The sequence below is a fragment of the Rhinopithecus bieti genome, unplaced genomic scaffold, assembly GCF_001698545.2.
Source record: "Rhinopithecus bieti isolate Rb0 unplaced genomic scaffold, ASM169854v2 scaffold_35538, whole genome shotgun sequence".
NCBI classification, from domain to species: Eukaryota; Metazoa; Chordata; class Mammalia; order Primates; family Cercopithecidae; genus Rhinopithecus; species Rhinopithecus bieti.
This window is the reverse complement of record NW_016815913.1, coordinates 808,381-833,520: the sequence shown is the minus strand read 5'-3', so window position 1 is coordinate 833,520 and position 25,140 is coordinate 808,381. Positions and strand designations below refer to the sequence as shown.

The following is a 25,140-nucleotide window of genomic DNA, read 5'->3' as shown; positions in this document are numbered from 1 at the left end:
ACCAAGGTGAACCTCCCTGGCAATCTCTCACTGATTTATGACACCATAAGAAGGATGTGCTCGTGTCCATGGTGTTCTACCCAAAAATCTATAGTCCCAGTCAAATTATGAGAAGATGTCAGGCAAATCCAAGTAGTGGGACATTCTCCAAAATACCTGACCAGCACTCTTCAAAAGCCAGTAAAAACTGAGAAACCATTGCATATTAGAAGAAACTAGGAGACACGAGGACTAAGTACAACCTGTTATCCAGATGGGATCCTGGGACAGAAAAAGGCTATTAGTGGAAAAATTGGTGAAGTTCAAATAAAGTCTGTAGTTTAGCTAATAGTACTATGCCAATATTAATTTCTTAGGGTTGTCTTTCTCATGGTTAAAAAAAAAAAAACCTCACAATTTCTTAGTTTGGATAAACATACTATGATTGTAAGATGTTAATATTTGGGGAAGCTGAGTCAGGTGTTTATGAGAACTCAGCAAACCCTCTCTGCAACTCTTCTGTAAATCTAAAATTAATTCCAAATAAAAGACAATTAAGCACTTAAGCACAAAAATTAGGGATTTCAGTCCCAAAGCATTACAGGAGCAACAGGATGGAAAAATGAAAATTTGATCAGCCTAAGAGTAGCTATGGGAAAAAAAGAAACAAATTACAGTAAATAGGAAGCCTGAAATAACAAATGAAAGGGAATAAGGTCATTTCACATTAAATTGTAAATGTTCACAAGTAATTAATATTAGCTAATTCATTACAGTACATTAATGAAGTTAATGTACACTAGTTAATGTCAGTAATGTAATTACTTAAATTCATACATGAAAACTGAAAGGTCAGATTGTAAAACCATGTAAATTCAATTAAAAGCGATTTACAAAAGTCACAGAAAATAAAGATGATAAAGAAAAGTTCAAAATAAGGGGATATGAAGAACGAAACTGTATATCAGAAAATAAAATTTGAGGTGAAAAGCATTAAAAGGCAAAGAGGTATATTTTACATAGTAGTATTCTCTATATAGAATCGTCTATGTATATATACACTAACAACATACTATATAAACATAGATCACATATATATTGTTAAATAGTATAGATATATATTTATATAATATCACTATCATGAACCTTTATGTACTTAACCCATAATTATAAATATAACCTATGGTTAGAGAAATTGATGAACTGACAAAACCATAATGAAGGAGATTTTGATACTCTTCTTTCATAAACTGAAAGATCAAGTAGACCTAATATAAGCAAAGAAAGAATTAACAGTTTTGCTCTAAGAGATATGTAGAACTTTTGCACAAGAGAAAATAGGCATTGTTTTCAAGTACCCATGGACGATTAACAAAACTTTATTAGGCTATGAAGAAAATGTCAACAAATTTTAAAAGTAGACGTCATGCAGGACACATTCATTGTTGACAGTACACTGAAATAAGAAATGAGCAACTAACAAATAGCCAAAAAAATAAAAAACCAAACACACTATACCCTTGAAAATCATAAATACATTTATATAGGTGTATTTAATAAAAGTCTTTAGATTAACATGGTACTATCAACTGAAATTATAAACTAATTAGCAATGAATGAACATGAACTCACTGTATATAAAAATTTGTGGGGTACAACAAAATGCCACTAGGAGGAAAATTTAGACCCTCGACTTTGCTGCCTAGTAGAACTTTCCACAATGATGAAAATGTTGTGTAATTATACCATCTGATAATCCACACTTACCACATGAGGATGTTGAGCACATGAAATATGGCTAGTGCAACTGAACTGAATTTCAAACTTTAATTAATTTTAATTAATATAAGTTTAAATAGCCACATGTGGCTACTGTATTGGACCACACAGTTCCATATTCTCAATAAAGCATTACCAGAAAAAGAAAAAATTAAACATTATTGGTTTTATATATATATAAAATTAAAACATTAAACATAAATCCATATGAAATGTATTTGTAAAATGTATATGACCAAAATTCATTTAAGAAAAGGTGGGAAACTTGAATTTACCATTAATCAATAAGGAACTATAAAATAAAATGTAAGATCCAGCTCTATAAATGTCTTCAGAACCAGGTTTTCTAGACATGTTTTACCTAAACTTAAGATGCAGATAATTTCTGTGTTTTATAAACTATTCAAGACCATAAAACAGTATTTTATTCTTCAAGGCTGGCATAACCCTGATACCTAAACAAGATAAAGCAATACAATAAAACAAAATTATATCAAGATTCACTTATGAGCACAGATGCAAAAATCTAAAGGTGAAGGAATTGAATTCATTACACATTATGAATAGGTTTATCCCAGCAATACCGTGATGGCTTGACATTAGGAAATCTATTAATGTAATTCACTGCCTCTGCCTAACAGATCAAAGAATAAAACATAATATGATCATGTTATACTGAAAAAGCATTTAATAAATATCAACACCCTTTTGTGATGTAAAATTCTTAACTTCCAAATAGAAACTTTTTTAACTGATAAAGGATATTGATCAGAAATCTTCAGTAAGTATCATATTTAGTAGTAAAAACATTTGAAATATTCCCACTAAAGTCAGGAACAAGACAGGAACACCTACTATCACTCCTGTTACTCACCCTTGTTTTGGATGTTCTAGCTAATGCTTTAAAGTCAAATAAAAGGCATACGTTCTGGAAACAGACAAAAGTGTCATTTTTTGAAGGCGGTAGATTGCCTACCTAGGAAATTGAGAAGAATCAATGGAAATATATTGGAACTGAACAAAGAGTACTATAAAGTGCATTACTTGAAGCAAGTTCCTTATACAGAAATCAATAGCACTTCTATATGTCAACTGTAATCAATCAAAAATGTAGTGAGTAAGAAAAGAGATCCCCTTCACAGTGACCTCCAAATGTTGAAATATCTGGGAATACGTAAGACATATCTGGGAATACATACTAGGACACATGCAAAATCAATATGAAAGTCCATAAAACTGAAGAACATAATGGAAGACCCAAATTCTCTAAGATATATACTTCCTAAATATGGTAATTTAATATCGCATATTTTCTAATTAACTGTTAAAATAGAGGCAACCATAATTAAAACTTTAACAAGGTTCCTTGACAAACTGATGCCAATTTCTGTTGGAGGAGAAATTGTTGGAAAGTATATAATAACCGAATTGAAAAATAACAAGGAGGGAAACATGCTCTATCAAATATCAAAACACACTATAAAGAGCTAGTAATTAAGCAGTGTGGTATTAACCAGGAATAGGCAAATAGATCATTGGATCAGAATGAAGTCCAGAAACACACACACACACACACACACACACACACACCCCTACCTGGCATTGTGAAAACTTCACTCATGAAAACACTGAAAGAAGGTTAGTCTGTTCAGTAATCCTGTTGGGTCAATTAGTTCTGCATTTAAAAAAGAAAACTGAAAGCAGGTACCTACCTCATATTAATGACCAAATAAACTCCAGCTGGGATAAAAAGCTAAATGCAAAAATAAACCCGTAACAGTATTAGAATACTCTACCAAAGCATTTTTTAACATAAACAGAGATGGCTTTGAAAACAAGATAAAATTCACTAAAGCCATAAAGGAAACAGTAGATTTGTTACTAAATATTAAATACTTATTAGTGAGAAAAGACCTTATAATCAGAATTAAAGGGCTGGGCACGGTGGCTCATGCCTGTAATCCCAGCACTTTGGGAGGCCGGGGTGGGTGGATCACCTGAGGTCAGGAGTTCGAGACCAGCCTGGCCAATATGGTGAAACATCATCTCTACTAAAAATGCACAACTTAGCCAGGCGTGGTGGTGGGCACCTGTAATCCCAGCAACTCAGGAGGCTGAGGCAGGAGAATTGCTTGAACCCGGGAGGCAGAGGTTACAGTGAACCGAGATCGTGCCACTGCACTCCAGCCTGGGCGACAGAGTAAGATTCCTTCTCAAAAAAAAAAAAGAAAGAAAAGAATTAAAGGCAGAGTGACAGACTGGAAAAAAAAGTAGTTGACTAATATCCAGACTTTATAAACTCCCACAAAACAATAAGAAAAATACAAACCACAAATAGGTGAACAAAGGGAGTAAATGGGTATGCTTAATAAATATGTGATAATAAAATGCAAATTGTCACTAAAATGAAAAGATACTCTATGCATTCAAAAAATGCCTATAAAAAGGATAAGATTTTTTGCTCACAATATTGACAAAAATTTTTTAAAGGTTGAGAATAATCAGTCTTATTAAGGGTTTGGAGAAATGAGTACTCATATGTACTGCTTATGGGGATATAAATTTTTGTATCCTTTGGAGTATGCAAAACAAGTGAAAATTTACTTTCTGATTTTCTAGTTTTGATTCTAGGATATATGCTTATTTGCACAAAGATGTATTTATAAATGTATTCGTCATGGCACCATAATAACATCAAAACCCAACACTGGGAGAATGTCTCAATCAATTGTCATCATCGAAAATAAGGAAGACTGGATCAAGATGACAGATGAGCACATTCACCCCGATCCCAACAAATAATAGAAAACATATTTTTATGAGAATAAGTCTATAACCACCTGGAAAATGAGAATGTTCCCAGTGAATCAGAATTTTTGAGGAATTGTTGAACTATATTGTTACATGTAAAAAGCAACTCACTTCAAAAAATGGTAACAGCCCATTTATGAAAAGCTACATATGTGTGTATTGTACTTATATGTTTGACACAAAAATTGTCTGGAAGGATAGACACCAAACTCTTGACAGCAATTGCTTCCGGAGAAGGGATTGAATTAGGATATGAGAGATGGTAAAGGAAGATTAACTTTTTTACAAAAAGAAGGAAGAAAATTAGGTGAGCAGGTAGAAGTGCCAGAGCTTTGCTTACTTTACTCTTGCCTAGTTTCTTGCACCTCACCTGTTCTTTCCTGAAGCCCTCAGGAAACCAGGCTGAAAAGAGAAGGAAGCCCCACGGTGGCCACTTACACCAGCACCCTGCCCTGTGGAGTTGCTTCTTTGCCAAGCTGCCTTTCTCTTTGTACAAGTATTTCCAGCCCCTTCACTCTTTTAGCTTCAACTCTAATCACCTCCCAAATCTGTTTTCTCATACAGATGTCTATGGCCTGGTATTTCCAATTGTCTTCTATTTCCATTAAATTAAGCATCCCCATTCTTTGGCATTTTCGGTGGGTTGCGTTCATTAGCTGTAGAGAGTAAAACATAGAGAAATAAAAGGTGAGGAAGGGAATGCTCTTTTTCCTAATTGAATATACTTGAAAATATCTCCAAATGCAAATAGTCTTTTTGGTTCCTAATATTGAGGTTTGAATAGCACATACATTCAATCGAAAGGACTATTTCAGTGTTTCTTATGATTTAGGAATTTAAATCTTTCTCTGTTCCCTGAAATGTGTGTTTCACCGAAATAAATCACGTGGGAGAGTTATGACTTTGATCCTTTCAGCAATAAATAGATTTTCCAGCAGGAAAGACTTTTGGGAAACTGAGTCATAAGAACTCTATCATTTAATAGGATGAGAGAGAAATTTGCAGAAAAACTGAAGTAAAATAGCATTGGTAGGCAAAATGTTTAAAAACAGCATGACCTTCAGATCTATTCACTACTCTAGGTACTGAAGATGTGAAATTAATAGTTCCTGTCCTTGAGCTGCTTACAGTTGACCATCTAGCCAGTCAGACTAGATATGGAGTCAATCGTTGTGTTATTTGTGAGCTTTTTTTATCTTATCCTCTCATACATGACATTTTCACTATGCCTAGGTAATAATTATGTGACACTTCTGCTTCCTTCTCTTTCAGGCAAAAATAGACGTCTTATTAGTTGGAGATGTCACTGTGGGCTACCTGGCTGATACTGTACAGAAACTGTTTGCAAACATAGCAGAAGTCACCATCACCATCAGTGACATGAAGGAGGCAGTAGCGCTTTTGGATGATTGCACATTCAACATGGTTTTCTTGAAGATGCCTTCTTCACTAAGTGCTGAGGAGCTGGAAGCCATCAAGTTAATTAGGTAAACTTCAAAAGCCTTGATGCTGTATCTTTAGAATCATTTTTTTAAAATCTCATTTTTTAAAAAATCCTAAAAAGATATATTTCTATTTTACTTTTTAAATTGAGGGGCCAGGGCGTGGCTCATGCCTGTAATCCTGGCACTTTGAGAGGCCGATATGGGATGATTGCTTTAACCCAGGAGTTCAAGACCTGCCTGGGCAACATAGTGAGACCTCTGTCTCTACAAAAAATTTTAAAAATTAGCCGGGCCTGATGGTGTGCACCTATAGTTCCAGTTACTCGGAGGACTGAGGTGGGAGGATTGCTCAGGAGTTTGAGGCTGCAATGAGCTATGATCATGTCATGGCACTGTAACCTGGACAGCAGAGTGAGATGCTATTTCTAAAAAAAAATGAGGGATATTTTCGTAGGAGATTCTATGTACATTTTGTTTTTATTCCCAGTTTGTGGTATTTCATTATAAGAATTATTTTAACTTGAAAATAGGTATGGATTAGAATGTAAGAATCAGTTTGTCATAAAAATTTATTTAGTATGCAATGCTTACGTTATTCCCACACATACTCCTTTTTAATAACTGTATCATTAAAATGGTGCATCTTTTCAGGGTTCATTAATTGTAGTGGCAGACACTAAAGGAAGTGAGCACTCTTAGCTCTGTGTCCTGTTAGCTGGGGACTGAGGTGTCCCCTGGAGCCACGGAGCCTTCGGGATTCACTGGGTCCAGAAACCACCACCTCCAGTGTTCTTGTTTCGTCTTGCAGTTCCATATAAGTTCTGCTTCTTTTCTTTTCTTTTCTTTTCTTTTTTTTGAGATGGAGTCTCACTCTGTTGCCCAGGCTGGAGTACAGTGGCGCCATCTCGGCTCACTGCAACCTCCACTTCCTGGGTTCAAGCAATTCTCCTGCCTCAGCCTCCTGAGTAACTGAGATGACAGGCACGTGCCACCATGCCTGGCTAATTTTTGTATTTTTAGTAGAGATGGGGTTTTACCATGTTGGTTAGGCTGGTCTCAAACTCCTGACCTCATGATCTGTCTGCCTTGGCCTCCCAAAGTGCTGGGATTACAGGGGTGAGCCACCGCGCCTGGTCAAGTTCTGCTTCTTTTTAACCCACTTTCGCTCTAGAAAATTGGAGTCCAGTGGTGGGAGAGTTAGATTCTTCCCTGCCACTTAAGATGTATTTAAATAGGGTTAGATCAGAACAAATTTGTTCTCCTTCCATGAAATACTTAATAGATAAAGTGGAATTGTCAGTTACATTGGAACATATGAGAGCTTGTCAGAATTACAAGACAGGCCTCTTCTTTTTGGCTAAAAAATTCAGAGACAATATTTTGATCCTTGAATAAAGGGGCAAGCAAATTATGTTAAGGGAAAAGAAAGGTTGAAATGAGAAGCCCAAGCCATCGAGTTACTTATTTGAGAGACAGACAGACAGATACTACTCTTGGGGTTTCTTAGAACAACTGGTCTGCATTTCTTTTGGCTTTCTATGAGGTATGTGAACTCTAGTCACACCAGGCAAACTATCTACATCAAAGTGAATTCCACTTCTAAAACCTGTGGTATACTATCCTCCTTCTGAGAATATGCTTCTTTTATTACAAACCTTAAAAAAATAGAGTTTCCCTTGGCTGTGGACTCATCATAATATCTCATTTATATCATATTTAAAATTTTTTATGCAGCTACATGAGGCAGGTGGAGCAGGATTTTTATTGTCCCTACTTGACAGATGAGAAAACTGAGCCTGAAGTGACTTGCCTAAGACCACATGGCTCATTTTTACAAAACTCAGACTAGTTTTACAAAACTAGATCAGAACTCTACTCTTCCCTTCATTTTCTTTCTAGAAGTCTGTCATTAATTGACTTTTGTATTGAAACCACCTCTTTTTCATCTCTGAGGTTCAGTATGTGCCCAGCTGGTTGTACAAACATAGATATGGTTTTGAAAGAGCCCCGGACAATTCAATATGGCTGGTCTCTCTCTTCTTTCCAAGACTAGGACCCTAGCTATGCCTCTCAGAATGGAGTAAAGCTTTGCATTTGCTTCCTATCAGAGCTGCCTTTTGAACAAGATAAGAATGAAGTTCTGTTTAAGAACCAGCTTTATGTTTAGTTGCAGATATTAAAACCTAGAAGGTTAGAGGAGAGAATTTCTTGTCTGATACTCACCTCAGCAGCTTTTATTGCCCTGAGTAACATAGCTTAAGATTTCTTAGCGGAGAAAAGAAAGTAGATTAAGGTATTAAGTGTATAGTTATGCAAATGGTAGTTCTGTTATTTTGCCTTAAAAGAAATCATTGGTTTGAAAGAAAACAAATAATTTGTGGAATACACCTGGATTTGTATTCCTTGTTTGTCTCCTGTTGCACTGCTCCCAACACCCGTGAAGGTCTTGACTACCAGCAGGTGTTATCTACCTTGCTGTAGTTCTAGTGAATGACTGTATGGATGAGTGGGAGAAGTGCCATCCTAGGCAGGCAGTGCCTCCTTGCTTTTTTGCTCCTCTCTGTAAAGGGACAGAGTTGTTTGTTTGTTTGTTTTGTCTGTGTAAGCTTTGCTTTCGTGGTGCTGTCCTCAGAGGCTATGAATGTCTCTGAAGTTCCCTTTCCTGCCTTCAGAATCGTTATGAGTTTATGATTTGTTGAATTGTTTAAACCCCTGTAGAGGATGTTTCCAGTTTTCAACCTATAGTTTTTCTTGTGGTAATGAGCCCTGTGCACGTACTGCCCCATTTGTAAGGAGGTTAAACCTTCATCTATCCTAAAGCACTACATCTTTTGAGTTTGGGCTAATATTTAATGACTAAACCAGAATGAAAAGCCTGGCTCTACTTTTCTTCTGTTGTATTTTAAATTTTTCTCTTTAGATCTTTGTTGTCCTCTTGTAATATCTCAAAAGCTATGTAGGTCTAGGAAAATGTACATCTACTTACCTTACTCTTGTTTCTCTGGGTGCTTTATGTCTCCTGTCAATGAATGAAGAATTGATGATAGAATGATAGTGGCCATATATGTGTTCAGTATTAGAGCACAGGATCACAAATCTATATATCTGTAAGACATATGGATTTTTATTGAAAATAAGGATGAAGTTTAGCCTGTTAGCTATAATATTATATTTATTTTAGAATAAAATGAAAGCAGCTTCCTTAAAAGATTCTTAAATTTAATCTTACAAAACTATGTTTTAAGCTTGGTGCTAATCATTCATTGACTTTAATCATTCATAAAATATCAGTACTTTACAGACTCAAGACTTATGGCACATCTCACTTGTAGGTTAACATTCCTGGTAGTACTGCCTAATTTGTTTTCATCTCAAGAATGTATTGAAAGAGTGTGTTTTTATTGAGCAGATGAACTCAGACACTACCCAGTGGTAACATACTTTAAGATCATCTTAGGATTCATATGCTTAGCTCCAGAATTCCAGGGATATTTCACTCTTGGCTTAGATAAGTTCTCAAAATTGAGCCATACTCAAAGGGCAGATACTTGATAATTCAGACACATCCTGATACTTATCTTCCAAAGACAAGTACAGAAAGTTTAAATATGTTTTAAACTCATCAGTATATGGGGAGTCGTAGTTTTCTTCTCCATGAAATGGTTCTGCAGTTAAAATTCCGTGATTCTCATGAGCTCAGAGCAGTTTAGCAACAGAAAAGGAATGCAGGATGTGGCTCCATCTGCTCCGTCAACAAATCAAGTTTGAATCTGATTTCATTTCTTCCCCGTGTAGCTTTAATTGTCTGACCAGCTAACTGATCACTAAGAAAACTCAATCTTGTGAGCCACAGCGATCTAACAAGTTGTCCTTTTATGTCTCCAAGACATCTTTGACTTGACCATGTAACTCATTAAATCTTACTAGGTAGTTTGCATGACCTACTCCTCTGAATATTCAACAATAAACACAGTAACAGCAAAACACCTAAGTAGCTTTACTAAAACCTTTTTCCTACAAATTGGTGGAGGAAGTGAGTAGGAACTGAGGACAACTCTAGGTCTTTATAACTTCTAGCACCATGTCACATGGTGAACGTTGCAGCAGGAACTCTGTGGGAGAGCCGAGTGGGAACAGGGCACACCACTCTTTACTGTTAGCCCAAATAAACTATCAGAGCTTAATTAAGTAATTAACAGAGAACAATATTTGTTACAAGTCCCATGTAGGTCATACCAGATTAGTTTGGCTGCATGTAGCCCACGGACAGAATAATGGGTAACTGTACTCAAGAAAACCACAACCCAAAGATGATACTGGCTTTTGTCCCTGGAAATCCTTATGGCTCTAAGAGAAGTAAAGGTAGAAATTTCCGCAGGTTTCATAGTTATAACACCTCTTTGGCCCTCTTAGATGATAGATTTCAGAGGCCAGGGCTTTCCTGAGACCCTTTGATCAGCAGAGTGAACAACTCAGCTCAAAACCCTTGTATATGATCTTTGTTTTTTCAGCTACCAGAGACAGATCCAGGGATGGGGGCAAGACAGCGGGTGGTTACTGTTGCAGGTTGAGCTGATGCTGACTGCAGTTCTAGAGGGCACTGCAAGCAGGCATAGGAATGGAACCGAGAATATCAGTATCCAATCTCAAAAGTGAGGTGTAGCCTCAGGAAACATCATGACACTTAAACAGCATAATCGTGAAACATGAGGGAAAATGAATTGTCCCCAAATAAATTGCAAAACAAAAGAAACATTAATTGAGAAGGTCTCAGAGCCTACAATTTGATTTTGGTATATAGAAGAGGAAGTAGTATCAGTTGGTGTGGATAAAAGTGATTTTTATTTTGGTTTGTTTTTGCATTGCTTAGTTTTGTTTCAAGGAATATTCATTCATAAAAAAAGAGAACATTTTCTGGTTGATCCTAGAAACTAGAAACTCTTTTAGCTTATTGATTTGTAGGCAATGTGAATGAGCAGCTGAGCTTAAGACCAGAGTATTGGATTCTGGGAACTCTTACTGGTTGCAGGAGTCCCTGTACAGCTAGGGGAGTGTGTGTTTGGTAATTGATTCCGTGCTAATAACAAAAGTCCAAGAATCCCACCTTTGTCTGATGTAAAGCTTGAAATTTGAAAGTCATCAGGGCATATAAATCCATATAGCCATATCTTACATATTTTTGTGTCAGTAAAATCAATTTTCAAATTTTGAAATACTAGGTTTTCAAAATGGACATAGGAAGATTTCTAAAAGCAAACAACCTGTTTTTTAAAAATCATTTAACTGTATTTAACTTAGGATAATTTACTTTTTTGAATCCTCTATGCAATATTTTTTATTTCCACATTTAAACTACCCGATAATTTTGTTTCAGTGGTCCCATCTGCTCAGTCCATTATTCACTTTCACCTCTCTTTCCTCATTCTGTTGTCCATATCTCCATTATAATCCACACTTTCTCATCACTTAAAAATATATATATGAGGCTAGACACAGTGGCTCTTGCCTGTAATCTCAGTACTTGGGAGGCTGAAGCTGGAAGATTTCTTGAGGCCAGGAGTTTGAGACCAGCCTGGGCAACATAGTGAGAACCCATCTCTACTAAAAATACAAAAAAAACCAGCCAAGTGTAATGGCACACACCTGTAATCCCAGCTACCTGGGAGGCTGAGGTACAGGATCGCTTGAGCTTGGGAGGGTGAGGCTGCAGTGAGCCTTGACCATGCCACTGCACTCCCACCTGAGTGACAAAGCAAGACCCTGTCTCAAAAAATAAATCTATCTATTTATCTCTTTCTTTCTCTCTTTCTTTCTAAAATGCATATATTTATTTTTATATATATATGAAATGCTGACATCCTGGCAGGCATCATTCTGATCCCCATATTCCCTCTGTGTCACCACGCCACCTACACCAGTGTAGGAAGTGCCTTTCTTAACCTCCACATTTGGTTGGCCAGGCAAACTCTATCCTCCCTCCTGCATATGCCTATTTTGATGATAATATTTCTGCCTGAGTTTCTCATTTCCTCATAGAAATCGTATATTCTTTCCTTTCTTCTCTCTCAGCCTAAACTCCCCAGAATTCATAGCACAGAATCAAGTCCGAATAGACCTCAATGGCGTGTCACATTTTCTTAATAATCCTGCTAGTCTGAAGTAATTAATTTAGTAAATACTCTGAAATATTTACCGTTACCAAAGGTTCACAGGTATGCCCGCTTTCCTTACCATCAGCTCTTGCCTGGATCACTGTCCTAGGGTCTCTCCAGTCCACCTGTGTCACCCCATCAGTGCATCCCATCATAGGCAGAGTGGTCTTTCTAAAATGCAAGTATAATCGTGTTGGTTGCTGCTGAGCTTCATAGCTTTCCGTTGCCCATTTTTCTTCAATACCAAACCTTTCCGGTGGCCTAACAGGCCTTCTGCGAGCAGAGCCCAGCCCTCCCTCACTCTTTGGTCTCCACGTATGCTTTTCTTTCTCAGATGCCCTGTGCCAGAGCTCTCCTGGACATCTTGTACCTTCTCAAACTCGCCTTGTTCTCAACCATCCCAGGGCTCCTGCATATGCTGTGCCTTTTGCCCAGAATGTTCTGTGCTGCACATCTGCTTTCTGCCCTCCCCCTCTCCCCAGCCTTTTCTGTGTCTAGCCAGCACTGAGGGTTGTCGGCCTGGAAGCCTCTCCCGAGGCTGCTGAGGCAGGTTGTGCCCAGGCGTGGACTCCTATTGTCCCCTTTGGTTTTTCCTTCCTGGCATTGGACACATTTTCAGCCATAAAATTATCTCTAGTGATTTGTTTAATGTCTTTCCACCCCAAGACCACCAGCTGTGTGAGAGCAGGAGCCTTGTCTGTCTGTTTACCATGATATCCCCCAGAGCCTAGCACAGAGCTGGTACATAAGAGGTTCTCAATATACATGACTCAGATATAGAAATGGTATTAATATATAATGCAATTTGAAATATAGAATGTATACTTACTTCCAAATGCATATGTAAGATAAGCTAACAATGTTATACAGTGAGGGTGCTCCCAGTTCTCATTTTAGTGAATAAATAACAACCATATATAACCACATGCTAATAAATGATGTTTTGAAGTATTTGAGAATAGTTTGCTTTTCTTAGGTAGTTTTAAACTGTTCTCTTTGAAGTCTCTTTCACAGTCACATTCTCCCTGAAAATCATTTCATTTTGGCTAATACCAAGGCTCGGTATCCATCCAGTTACTGAATTCCAGACTTACTGTACTGAGTTTAGTGAACTATAATGCCACTTTAAGAAAATTTCAAGAAATAAAAGGGGAGAGAGTATAATAATACACTCATGATGTAGCCTCAGCAGTTACTCACATCTGGCTCATCATGCTTCTCCCTACGTTCCCACCCCTGCCCACCAGTGGATTATTTTAAGGCAAATCTAAAATACCGTTTTATTTCATCCATAAATACTTTAATTGGTACCTCTCTACGGTGAGGACTCAGAGAATAACCACAAAACTCGTATTATACCTGAAAATTAATAATCACTTCTTAGTATTGTCAAATATCCCATCAGCATTCAAATTTCCCTGCTTATCTTATGATTTTTTTAAAAACTGTGAGTTTATACAAATCAGGATTCAACTTTCCCTTTCCTCTTTTTTTGTCTTGTTCTTTAATTATATGTATATTTAAAAGGAGTCATCTGTTATTTCATTCCCATGATGTTCTTTAAAATGTTTCTTTTTTTCCACAAACTTCTTGTAAACTGCTGATTTGATAAAAAATTTGGATAAGGTTTAGGCATTTTTTTTTTGTTTTTAAGAAAAAGTGACTCTCTTTCTCACTGATGATGATCTACTTTATAAATGTCCATAATTAATTTTTTCTATAAGAAATGAAGAAAACAACTGGTAGTTCTCTCTCTATAGCAATCTTGATATCTCTCACTTTTTGCTCTGTTTGCTTCATTTTTAACATTTTCCTCTCTCCAGATTTGGCAAAGAAAAATACAATTCACTGTGTTTTATAATCCCCTGATAGAGAGTGTTTAACTAACGTGTTATGTACGTACCTGCTAAATACAGTATTTGTTTTTTCTCTAAATAGAAACTATAAGGTCAGTATTTAATGTAAAGATTCTTAGGTTGTATTTCAGGGCATGGAACTGATATTGCTTTAACTGAACCACTGACAATGGAAAAAATGAGTAATGTGGTAAAATACTGGAAAACATGTCTCTCAAACACAGGTGAGTAAAAAATTTCCAAAGGTTTGAAAATTTGAATTAAAATCTTTGAAAACTATGCTTAGTATTCTGACAAAAACAATCATAAATAAAGGGAGAAATACATATTCTTTACCTGGAAAGAAAAAAACTACATCTTCAGAGGTTTAGAACGTGTTGCCCAAGGGCAAATACAGTGCTGCGGTAGGCACAGGGTTTTGGGCAGGGGGGTTGGTAGCAGCATTGTGTCACTATTTTTTTTTTTTCTTTTTTGGTAGCCTAGCTACCATAATTTCTTACTCATTAAAATGGAATTAACTGTGCTGTGTCATTGTGTGATTATCTAAAAGCCAGGGGCACTAACCTACAATTGTATTGTACTTTCTACTTTGCAAAACACTTGCATATAAATTATTTTACTTCTTAAAGTTAATAGGGTGGTTGCCCTTTCTGTTTTAGATTTTAGATGCAGAGGATTAATGTCAATGCTTCAATTAGACCTCACATTTCTAAACTCTTTGCCTATTACATTATGCATATCACCAGTATCTAAACACTTAAACTAATTAAATTAGCTTTCATTTGGCTTGTGAAAGGACAGACTCCAATTACGGAAATTAAATTCTACTGGAATCATTATTGGTCAGTGACTATTTTTGGTCTTTCTAGGCCTGGGATACTAAATACGAAATCTTTTAAAATTAAGATGATGTTAAATTGGGACTGTTGTTGGTCAGGGGTACAAGGTTTTGTTTATGTAAGATGAACAAATTCTGGGGGTCTGATATACCACTGTGTGACTATAGTTAACAATGCTGTATTGTCTACTTGAAATTTGCTAAGAGGATAGATCTTACATGTGCTCATCACCAGAAAAGGTAACGATGTGATGTGACGGATATGTCAATTAACTTGTGTGTGGTGATTATTTCACAATATATACGTATATTATCAACTCGAGTTGTACACCTTAAGTATGTACAGTTTTGAATTGTCAATTATATTTTAATAAAGCTGGGAATTTTTTTTAAATAAAATTAATTTTTTTCTTAAAACGGTCCTGAAAGACACTTTCTGGATTATCCTGATAATGTTTATACAAGATTCAGTGTAACAGTCCTTTTTTAATGTTCTTTATAATATTCAGATGAGTGCGTCTGTTTGTGACATTCCAGTGGCTCCCAGCCCTTGTGGTTCTTCCTGGAAATGGCTAACTTTGGTGACCGAGGGCTTTTGCAACCTCTTCTTATTTGGTTCTCGGTGAAATAGAGCAGCTGCTCATCACCTGCCCACACCCTTCTGTTGGTCATGACTATGTCAGCTTCCAGTTGTCTCGTCTTTGCTCCGAGGATGAGCAGCTGCAAAAAAGGAAAAAGTTTTTTTTCAGATGCTATATTTTGACAGTGCAGCTGCTTATTGAAGACTCATGCATGTTTTTTGTCTCCTGACATTTACCTATAAATAGGAACTTGATAAGTAAACTCAGTTGAATGTGTTTTAAGCACACCTGTCACTAAGTGACTAGAATCTGGCTTAAAGGTATCCCAGGGTAAATAATATAGAGTATTTTAGTTTTTGCTTTCTAACCTAGGTGGTTTTATATTTCACAAAAATCTATAAATTGCTTTCAGTTTTAAAAATACTGCTTTGTGAAATCTATTGAGTAAAAGACGACAACTGCATTAAGAATTGGGGCTTGTGTGTTTGATTAGCATCATCTCCTTAAGTGACTTTAGAAATAAATAGTCCCCCTCTCAAAACTTTCAGTTAAGATTGAAAATGCCGCTGGGCCTGAAGAACCTGGATTGCCCCTGCAGAGGCCTTACAGTGAACACCTGGGATATTTTCCTACTGATCTATTTGCCTGGTTAGTTTTTTGTTCTTTTCATAATAGCAATATTTTAGAGAACTTACTAATTGTGGCTATTTTGTGGAAGAGGGGTGCAGCATTTGCTGTACTTAAGAATCCTGAGCTGGCACCATGGGTACACATTACAGAAGTATTCAACTTAATATAAGGAAATACTTCATAAATAATTACATTTGACAACAGGTGAGCAGGTCAAATTGTAAGGCAGTGAGTTCCCCGTCACTGGGGAATGTGATCAGTATTAGAGTCTGTGTTATCACTAAGCAAAGGTAAATAGCAGCAGTGGTATTTAAACTTCATAAAAACAGTGAAATTCCTCAAACAAAAATTTTACATGGAACCCCAATATTTACACAGACAAGAGCAGCCTCACCTGTTATATACCTACTATTCAGCTTCTTCCTGTTGTCTTTCTTGAACTCATGAACCTATCCCCCGAGTTATTGAAAATCACCCTTTAAAAAGGATTTGGTATCTTTTACATACCTCATGTAGCTTTTGGAATCTTCTTGTTTGGTATACAAGGCAAGTTTTAGTGTGTGTCTCTGTGTCTCCTTGTGTTTCTCTGTCTCTCTCTCTCTCATAGATGTTAGAACTGGCATTCAAACCTGGATTGGGTAGGCAGTTGAACTGGGGATCAGACCCTTCCAATGCTAGTATGCTTATAAAATTAATTTTTTGTGAATTTCTTCCCTTCACTTTAAGCTGATTTCCAAGGAGGTTTTAAGTGGAGCCTAGGGATACAAAGAATGGACATAACTGCTGAGGGCATGTGTACTGATGATGGTGAGAATTTTAAGTTAGTTACTTCCAGAATTTGTAGAATGTGGCCATCTACTGTTTTGAACAAGAAAGGGACTTGGCAGTCAGTAAGTGTGGTTAAACCAAAGCTGACTTTGGTAACACAGAGATATCAACAATTGTCTTGGTCTTATTTAACATTTTAATCTCAAAGAGGCTTGCTATATTAACCCCTATCTAGGATATGGGGTTGGGAAAGGTTTTGGAAGGTCTTAATTTCCTTATATTACTTGCAACTGCTTTTCTTTTTTAAAAGTTTTTATGACTACATGGTATGCATGTGCTTTTTCATCTCTACTCATCTTGGATCCTTCTGTCTTCCCTCAGTATCCTACCACTGTAAATACAATTTTGAAATCAAGTTATATCTCTTAGGATAGAGGAAATAGGATTAGTTTGCAAGTTTCTTAGATTAATATGTTTTTAAATCAATCAGAATGCCTGAAGAAGTTCTGCAGAAATAGTAGAGCCAGAAAATGTTCATTAAATGACAAATTTTAAAATGGAGGGAACCTGCGCTTTGCTGATGGGCTTGGACTAGGGTGTATCTTGTCGTTCTAATCCTTTATGCTTTTTTCCTGTAATGTACCTTTCCTTCTGAAGGGTGGATAAAGTCATGTAATATGGTGTAGTCTTAATTGATGAGGTCAGAATGTTTTAATCCTGCTTGTATCTATTGTTACCAATTTATTTTAGAATTTTGATCAGTCATTGCTTTTAGGATGATTTTGATCATACATTCTTTTGAAATTTTGAAATAAACATTCTGCACCAAGTGTCTAAGATAAGGCGTTTTGACACTTATTGCCCCTTTGTATGAAGCAAGAGACGTAGAGAAGCATCCTTTGTTTAGTGTATTGGTACATATTGTTTAATTTTGCCCGACTATTTTCCCCTTTAATGTATGGTATGATTTTCTCTTGTTTCTAGCCCTGAATCTTTAAGGAATGGCAGTGGGCTTGAATTAAATGCTTCGTTGTCAGAGTTCGAGAAAACAAAAGATTTCTCTTCTTCATTCAAGCAAGGAAAACTAAGAAGGTGAATTTTAATGTAGCACTTTTTAAGCATTATTCTTTTGTAGGGAGAAATTAATAAATTTTATAATTTTTTTGTAATATTGTTAAAAGTATAAGTGAAACTAGTAAATTTAGCAAACAAATGGATGCCATTCACTCATTCAGCCTTGTAGTCATTCAATAAACATTTCTGAGTCTGCAGTGCATGCCAAAGAAGCACTGGAGAACTGAGATAAAAAATAAGTCCCTGCCTTCAAAGGTGTTCTGAGTCTAGGGCTCAGACAGACTTTTAAATAGGCTACTAAGTAGAAAATGATGCTTTTTAATACATGTCATGATGAGAAAACAAAGTAAAGACATGAGGAAAGTTTTCTAAGACAGAATAAGGGGACAGCAAAATTTTTCTTGAGATGGCAATAGCTAAATTGAGCTTTTTACATGTTGCAATTAATTTGGTTTGGAAGTCAGGGAAGGGTATTTTACATGGAGGGAATAATAGGTACAGAGGTTGGCAGCCTTAGAGAGTACAGTGAATTTATGGAACTGCATGTATGTCCATGTGGTTGGCCATCAGGTCACAAGGGGGAAGAGGCAAAAGATGAGAGGTAGTAGGTAGGGGCTGGGTGTTTCATGCTATGAAATTCAAATTGTAACCTGGTCTGTTGGGCAGTTGCAAAAGGATTTTAGTGAAGGAGTGATATGAGGAAATTTACACCTTAGAATGAACACTGTAATAGATGTCACACAGTGAATTACATCTGGAGGCCAGAAGGAGTCTGTAATAAGAAATGATGATTTCCTGAGCTATGGTGTTAGCAATGAGATAGAGAGGAATAAGCCAATTCTAGATGTATTAACTAGGAAGAATCAGCATGAGCATGGCTAAGGATAAGTGAGGTGTAACTCCCAAGTGGATGGTGACAGCATCCGCTGACGAAGAAGGACAGTAGAATGGCGGTGTGAGGTAAATGTGTTTTTATTTTTAATCTTGTTGAGCTTGAATACCTCTAGGTTTAAATGGAGTGCAGAGTTGGCCCTTTGATTCTAGAGAAAGGTCTAGGCTTAGAAATACAGGCTCAGAGGAATGAGGACACAGCATTTCTTTGAAGCAGTGGACATAGGAATGGATATAGGATGATTGTGGGAAGCACGTAGGGAAGGGAGAAAAGAACCTTAAAAAGATTCTCAGTATTTAAGGTACAGGCAGTAGAGAAGGAATCCATGGGGAACACAAAGAGTTACTAAAGAGATAAGAAGAATACCAAGAGGGAGTAGTATTGAGCAGACCAGGGGAGAGGAATTTCCTAAAGGAACAGGTGCTCAGGAGTATCATGTGATGCAGAGAGATCAAGTAAGGTTAAGAGCTGTTAATTGACTATTTGTATTGAGCCAGACCTAGATGTCATTGATCTTGGCAAAAATCATTTCATTGGTATGGTTACAGAAGAAGCACCATTGCAGAAAGAAAGACGGGAACACACATGAAATTAAGGTGTGAAGTATTTGCAAAGGGACTGAGGGTGAAGTATGAGATTTTGATAAGAGACCAGACTTTAATATACTTATGTTACAAAAGAAACAACTGAGAGAGAGAAAGAAGTCTTGAAGATCCTCATGTTCTAGTTATCTGTGGTTGCATAAAAATTAAAACAAGATTTATTGGCTTGAAACAACCACCATTTTATTATAACTATGTTTTTATGGGTTAACAGTTCCAGCAGGGCTCAGCCAAGCAATTCTTCTGCCTACATGACATTAACTGAGGTACTCATAGTTTTCAGCTGGTGGATGTAGTCAGGAGGGTCCAAGACATTGCATATCTGGACCTTTTGCTGGCATGGTTGGAAGGCTGAGCTCAGTGGGGCCTGTCAACTGAAGCCTTCCCCGTAGAGTAGTTTTAGGGTCATTGGACTTCTTTCATGGTGGCTCAGGACTCCTAGGGGGAGAGTGTTTCAAGAGACAGGAAGGGGACTCTGCCAGTCTCTTCAGGCCTGTGTCCAGGAATAGGCCCAGTGCCACTTCTACCATATGCTAGTGGTCAGAGTCATCATAGGGTCCACCCAGATCCAAGGGGAGGGACATAGACCTCACCTGTCAGTGGGAGGAATGTCAAATAATTTTAATCCCCCACAGCTGGTGAGGGGGTGTTGGTGATGAAGTGAGCATCCCTGAGGAGGCAGAAGGCAAAGGAATCCAGAACCAGGTGGAAGAATATCTCTTCCATGGAAAATGGAGAGGAGGAGTTTAGGCTCAATGTGAATTCACATGAGTTTTTCGATGAGGCCAGATCGGGGAGGAAGTTGAGCAAGTTCTTTGCTGAATGGTCCCCCTCCATCTGCTGAAGATTAGTGGGAAGATGATGGGGTTTGGGCTTGATGGGATGGGATGGTGGATAGGCTACTCTGGCTCTAAAGGGCTTCATTCCCATGACTGCTGCCTTGGCCAGGTCAAGACTTAGGGCCCGCTAGCCAATGCTGTCCCATAGATCTCACTCATCTGAAGCAAAAGGAGAAAAATACAGTGCACTGAGTATTTTTAAAGCTACATATTATACAATTGATATCCTAAGATTGTATTCTCTTTACTTTATTAGGTGTTAAAATAATGTTGATATTAGCAAATGATTATAATGAAATGATATGAGGAAACATTTATTCCTTATTTTTTCATTATTTTTCATGTCCAGATCTAATGCTGGGAATCCTTTATTGGTCCCCCAAAGTTATGTCATAGTTTTCTTTAAAAAATTTTAATGGTTGATGAACATTAAAATCTAAAACTACTCATCTAGTAGACTGAAATGATGCTTTGGGGTTGTTCACATCTGTGGCATTATTAGAAGGACTAGAAATCTTTGTTTCTCAAGAAGCGCTGTGACAAGGACCTCCCCCTTTCTCTTTAGAGATTTGCCTGGGAGCTACCATGAGGTAAACATCATCCCTGATTAGTTTTTGCCTTTCCCTCTTAACCTTTCTGACTATGCCTGTGAATCTAAAATGGTTGCTTCTAGTCTCTCCTTTCTTCCTCCTCCTCTTCCCCTCACCTGCTTTACATATGGTTTTGGGTTTTTGTTTGTTTTTAAGCAGTAGGGCAACATGATGTTTGCTAATATTAAGGAAGTGATGGTTCTGGCCAATATTTTTGCACTTGGGAAGTTTTTTTCTCTGACACTTGCATTCTTCTTAGTAGAACATATTAATCAAAATTAGCAAATTCTTATATTCTTGGTGAAATCCCATTCATTATATATTTATAAATACATAAACATGTTTTTTTCTTGTAAAGTGTGTATTCTCCAAATGATGTCATCACATTTTTGTGTACCCATGAGTCTGACATGATGATGGTTTAATAATTTTGGGGGTGTTCATTCACTTGAAAAGAAGGGAAACGTTGAGCTTTGCCATAGTGTCCCACAAATGAAGACTTTTCCAGGACTAGACAAGTCTTAAAAATTCAAGAAAGGCAGTTCTTCGAAGGTTTCAAGTTGTGTCTGGCCCAGATATCTTTCCCTGTGACTCCTCGTTTGCTTGAGACACATTTGTACAGAGGAGAACCTCAAGTAGACATCCGTGCCTTTTTCCGATCTTAGATGGAAAATGTTAAGTCTTTTACCGTCACATGTAAAGTAAGCTGTAGGCTTTTGTGCATGCTTTTTATCAGCTTAAAAAAAAGTTCCCTTCTAGTCCTAGTTTAGGATTTTATGATGACTGGGTGTAAAATGTTGTCGGTCTTTTTTTCTCTATCTAGTAAGGTGATTATTTCTCCTCTTGTTTGTTAATGTGGTGATTATGACCAATTTTTTTAAATGCAAACTTCACTTTGTCTTAAGGTATAGATAATTTTTATTTATTGCTGGATTAGATTTGCTAATATGTTGTTAATAATTTTTGCATCTGTGTTTATGAAGAATATTGGTTTGAAGTTTTCTTACAATGTCTTTTTCTCAGACTGGTCTTATAAAATGAAATGGAAAGTCTTCTGTTTTCTTAAAGAATTTGTGTAGAAATGATATGTTTGATAGGATTCAACAGCGAAGTCACTAGGCTTGGAATTTTCTTCATGGAAAAGTTTTAATTACATATTCAACTTCTGTAATTATTATAGGACTAAATTCCCTATTTTTTACCTTTTGGTTGTTTTTTTCTGTGTCAATTGGGTTAATTTATGTCTTTTAAGCAATTTGTCCATTTAATCTTAAGTGTCACATTTATTTAACAACATGATCTTATTATCATTTTAACAGCTACCGGTCTGTGATGATGGCTGTTTTCATTCCCGGTATTGATAAATTGTGTTTTCTGTCTTGTTTCTTGATCAATCTAGCAAAAAAAGGTTTGTCAGTTTTATCAGTTTTATTGATTTTTTTCAGTGAAGCAGATTTTGATTCATTGATTTTCTGTATTAGCTCATTTTTTTATTTCATTGATTTCTGCTCTTTGTCTTTCTATACTTTGTGTGTGTGTTTTTTTGTTTTTTTTGTTTTTTTTTTTGTTTTGAGACAGTCTTGCTCTGTCACCCAGGCTGGAGCGGAGTGGTATAATCTTGGCTTGCTGCAACTTCTGCCTCCTGGGTTCAAGCAATTCTCCTGCCTCAGCCTCCCGATTAGCTGGAATTACAGGCGTCCACCACCACGCCTAGCTAATTTTTGTATTTTTAGAAGAGATGGGGTTTCACCATGTTGGCCAGGCTGGTCTCAAACTCCTGACCTCTTGATCTGCCCACCTCGGCCTCCGAAAGTGCTGGGATTACAGGCGTGAGCCATCGTGCCCAGCCTCTATACTTTGCTTTTAAAAACAAAAAAAGTCTTTGAAAATGTGACACATACACACCATGCAATGCTATGTAGCCATAACAAAAAATGAGTTCATGTCCTTTGCAGGGACATAGATGAAACTAGAAACCAGCATTCTCAGCAAACTAACACAGGAACAGAAAACCAAATACCGCATGGTCTCACTCATAAGTGGGAGTTGAACAATGAGAACACATGGACACAGGGAGGGGAACATCACACACCAGGGCCTGGCAAGGTGGGGAGGGGAAAGGGGAGGGAGAGCATTAGGACAAATATCTAATGCATGCGGGGCTTAAAATAGGTACAGCAAACCACCATGGCACATGTATACATATGTAACAAACCTGCAGGTTCTGCACATGTATCCCAGAACTTAAAGTATTAAAAAAAAAAAAAGTAGGCCAGGCGCAGTGGCTCAGGCCTGTAATCCCAACACTTTGGGAAGCCAAGGCAGGCAGATCACGAGGTCAGGAGATCGAGACCATCCTGGCTAATATGGCAAAACTCTGTCTCTACTAAAATACAAAAAATTAGCCGGGCGTGCTGGTGGACGCCTGTAGTCCCAGCTCCCAGAACTTAAAGTATTAAAAAAAAAAAAAAGTAGGCCAGGCGCAGTGGCTCAGGCCTGTAATCCCAACACTTTGGGAAGCCAAGGCAGGCAGATCACGAGGTCAGGAGATCGAGACCATCCTGGCTAATATGGCAAAACTCTGTCTCTACTAAAATACAAAAAATTAGCCGGGCGTGGTGGTGGACGCCTGTAGTCCCAGCTACTCGGGAGGCTGAGTCAGGAGAATGGCGTGAACCGGGGAGGCGGAGCTTGCAGTGAGCCAAGATAGCACCACTGCACTCCAGCCTGGGCGAGAGCGAGACTCCGTCTCAAAAAAAAAAAAAAAAAGTATTTGTAGGTGGAACCTTCTATCACTGATTTTAACCTTTTCTTCTTTTCTAATATAAGCACTTAAAACTAAAACTTTTCCTTTATGAAAGTTTTTCCTCTAAGCATTGCTTCAGCTGCATCTCATCAACTTTTGATATATTTCCACTATCATTCAGTTCAAAATATTTTCTCATATCCCTTGTGATTTTTTTCTTTTCACTAGTAAGTCTTTTCACTGTTTAGAAGTGTATAACTTAACTTGAATGTTTGGAGAGTTTCTAGGTATTGATTTATAATTTAATTATGTTGTCATCTGAAAACGTACTTTGTAAGGTTTCTATCCTTTGATATTTTCTGAAACTTATTTTATGGCGCAAAGTGTGTTCTCCCTTGATGAATGTTCCATATGCATTTGAAAAGACTGTATTCTTCTGTTTGGGGGGTGTAGTATTCTATAAATATTAATGAGGTAGAATTAGTCAATAGTGTCTTAAGGGTTAAATTTTTCAGTGACAACTCTTTTCCCTTTCTTTTGAGAGTTTTGCTTCATGTAGTTTGAGATTCTGTTAGATGCCTGTCTGCTTGCTGAATTGACCCACTTATCCTGAGGAAATGATAATGCTAATTTTTCTATGCTAGTACTCCCTGTCTTAAAAAATCTACTTTGATATTAATATAGCTTTCTTATGATTAGTATTTGCATGTTTTTTTTAACCTGTATATGTCTTTATATTTAAAGTTTCCCTTATAAATAGCATGTAGTTGAATTTTATTGTTATTTTTTACTCATTCTGACAATCTCTGTTATTTGTTTTCATATAATATACTCACTGTTAAGTGTGGTTTTAGGTCCACAATTTTTCTATTTGTGTTCATTAGTCTAATGTATTTTCTTTTTCCTTTTTTTCTCTTTACCTGCCTTCCTTGGATTTATCAAGTATACTTTAGCATTTCTTTTTATCTCTTTTATTGACTTTTTAGCTAAAAGTATTTTTTATTGGTTGATCTAGGGATTATGACATGCATCTTTAACTTATCATAATCTACCTTGAATTGATGTTATGCCCTTAAAATACAACAGCATATTTCTATTTACCTTCTTTCATTTTTTGTTATTGTTGTCATACATTTTACTTTTACATATGTTATTGTGTTAGTCCATTCTTGTGTTGCTATAAAGAAATACCAGAGACTGAGTAATTTATAAAGAAAAGAGGTTTAATTGGCTCATGATTCTGTAGGCTCTACATGAAGCATAGCAGCTTCTGTTTCTGGTGAGGCCTCAGGAAGTTTACAATCATGGCAGGAGGCAAAGTGGAGCAGTGTGTTACACAGCAAGAGGAGGAGCAAGAGAGAGAGAAAGGAGAGGCCCCAGACTCTTTTAAACCACCAGATCTTGCATGAACTGAGTGAGAACTCATCACCAAGGGGATGGCACTAAGCTAAACTCTAGAGCGCCCCCATGATTTAACACCTCCCACCAGGTTCCACCTCCAACATTGGCATCACATTTCATAAGATTTGGAGGGGACAAAACATCCAAGCCACATCAG

The 25,140-nt window shown here is 37.0% G+C and overlaps 1 protein-coding gene across 1 annotated transcript in view; it reads left to right on the top strand.

Annotated features, from left to right (window-relative positions):
* The window catches only part of LOC108516582 (uncharacterized), a 119,798-nt gene extending 94,933 nt beyond the window's left edge, over nt 1–24,865 (top strand). The window contains 6 exon segments of the mRNA XM_017854132.1: nt 5,842–6,056; nt 13,990–14,043; nt 14,134–14,246; nt 15,990–16,089; nt 17,824–17,931; nt 24,829–24,865. Of these exon segments, the coding sequence (XP_017709621.1) occupies nt 5,842–6,056; nt 13,990–14,043; nt 14,134–14,246; nt 15,990–16,089; nt 17,824–17,931; nt 24,829–24,865 (627 nt within the window).
* The last annotated feature ends 275 nt before the right edge of the window (nt 24,866–25,140 follow it).